Genomic DNA, 1,349 nt, shown 5'->3' on the forward strand with positions numbered 1-1,349 from the left:
TGTGCCATTGTTAGAAACGATTCGGATGTTATAAAATTTGTATACATTATTATTATAATTTGCTCCTTTATATTTTAATATTTTATCATCTAAAAATGAATTTACACATTAAGGTTTTATAAAATGCAATGCTTTATATTAAATATATTTTTTTCTACTGTACTGATGTGTTTACTACGTATCCTCAATGGAGCTTTTCGTTTTAAAATGTTTTTCCAGGTTGATTACAAAGAAAAAGGGAGGCAGCATTGGGTTTTGCATACATTTATTTTTTTCTGATAAGGCACACTCAGCAACACTTTAGTAAAGTCAAACATGCTGTTTGAGGGAAAACAAAAATACACACAGATTTTAATTTGAAAGCACATTTGAGTCAGAGCATTTTCATATTTGAACAGTGGAGTGATTCAGCTCACACGGCCCTTAAGGGGTAAACGACCAGGCAGTTGGTAAGTGCTATGTACTGTCATATGCTCTTGTATCATAAACTGCGTGATCTGTGGGATCTGTGATTGTGAGAACATTTCCATATTTATTTTCACATACCGGCTGAGACACTTGCGTCTAGCTGGTCTGTGACAAAAAACAACAATAACAACAAAACAACGCAAAAGAAACGTTGTTACTTATCATAGAAGTGGCATTTCATTCGCAACAGATGACAACTTGTATCCCATGACAAATCTCTACAGTCTTTTCCGCGTTGACACTACTTCTCGACAGCCGATGATGCCCTTCCCCCTCTTAAGGAGACCATGCCCGCCCCTCACACTTAGAAGACCTGCACGCGGTGGTTCTCGCGGTCACAGACGAGGATCTTGCCGTCGCTCATGACGGCGACGCCCTCCAGGCCCTTGAACTCGGCAGGCCCCGCGCCCCAGCAGCCGAACGCGCGCAGGAACGCGCCGTCCGGGTGGAAGATCTGGATGCGATTGTTGCCAGAATCGCCCACGAAGATGTAACCCTGCTCGTCCACGGCCACGCCCCTGGAACAAAAAGCAAGTGGGGAGTTGTCAATCGAGCGTGACGCGGAGCCGGGAGGTCACCAAGCGCCTGGAGCGTAGGCAGCGCGCGCGCAGCCGTGCGAGCGGGTGCAGACGTTGCCTATCCCGCCAATGGCAGGCGCTTTGTCCCAACAGACTACCACCATGCCCCGCCGTCTCTCTGCACTGCAAGCTGCAAGCTCACCTTGGGAACTTAAACTGCCCCTCGTCAGACCCTTCCGAGCCGAATGACGTAATTACGCGGCCGTTGACGTCGAAGATCTGGATGCGGTGGTTGTTGGAGTCGGACACGATGACCCGGTTGGTGGACGACACGGCGATGTAGTGCGGGTGCTCCAGCTGGCC

General features: G+C 47.8%; 1 protein-coding gene across 1 annotated transcript in view; it reads right to left on the reverse strand.

The window, feature by feature from the left end:
* Positions 1 to 248: 248 nt before the first annotated feature.
* Positions 249 to 1,349, reverse strand: part of LOC127752096 (RING finger protein nhl-1-like) — a gene marked incomplete at its 5' end in the record, with an annotated part of 3,610 nt that continues 2,509 nt past the window's right edge. Inside the window, 2 exon segments of the mRNA XM_052276671.1 lie at positions 249 to 986; positions 1,189 to 1,349. Coding sequence (XP_052132631.1) covers positions 773 to 986; positions 1,189 to 1,349 — 375 coding nt within the window.

The sequence above is a fragment of the Frankliniella occidentalis genome, unplaced genomic scaffold (assembly GCF_000697945.3).
Source record: "Frankliniella occidentalis isolate FOCC.00 unplaced genomic scaffold, Focc_3.1 Scaffold3922, whole genome shotgun sequence".
Classification (NCBI taxonomy): Eukaryota; Metazoa; Arthropoda; class Insecta; order Thysanoptera; family Thripidae; genus Frankliniella; species Frankliniella occidentalis.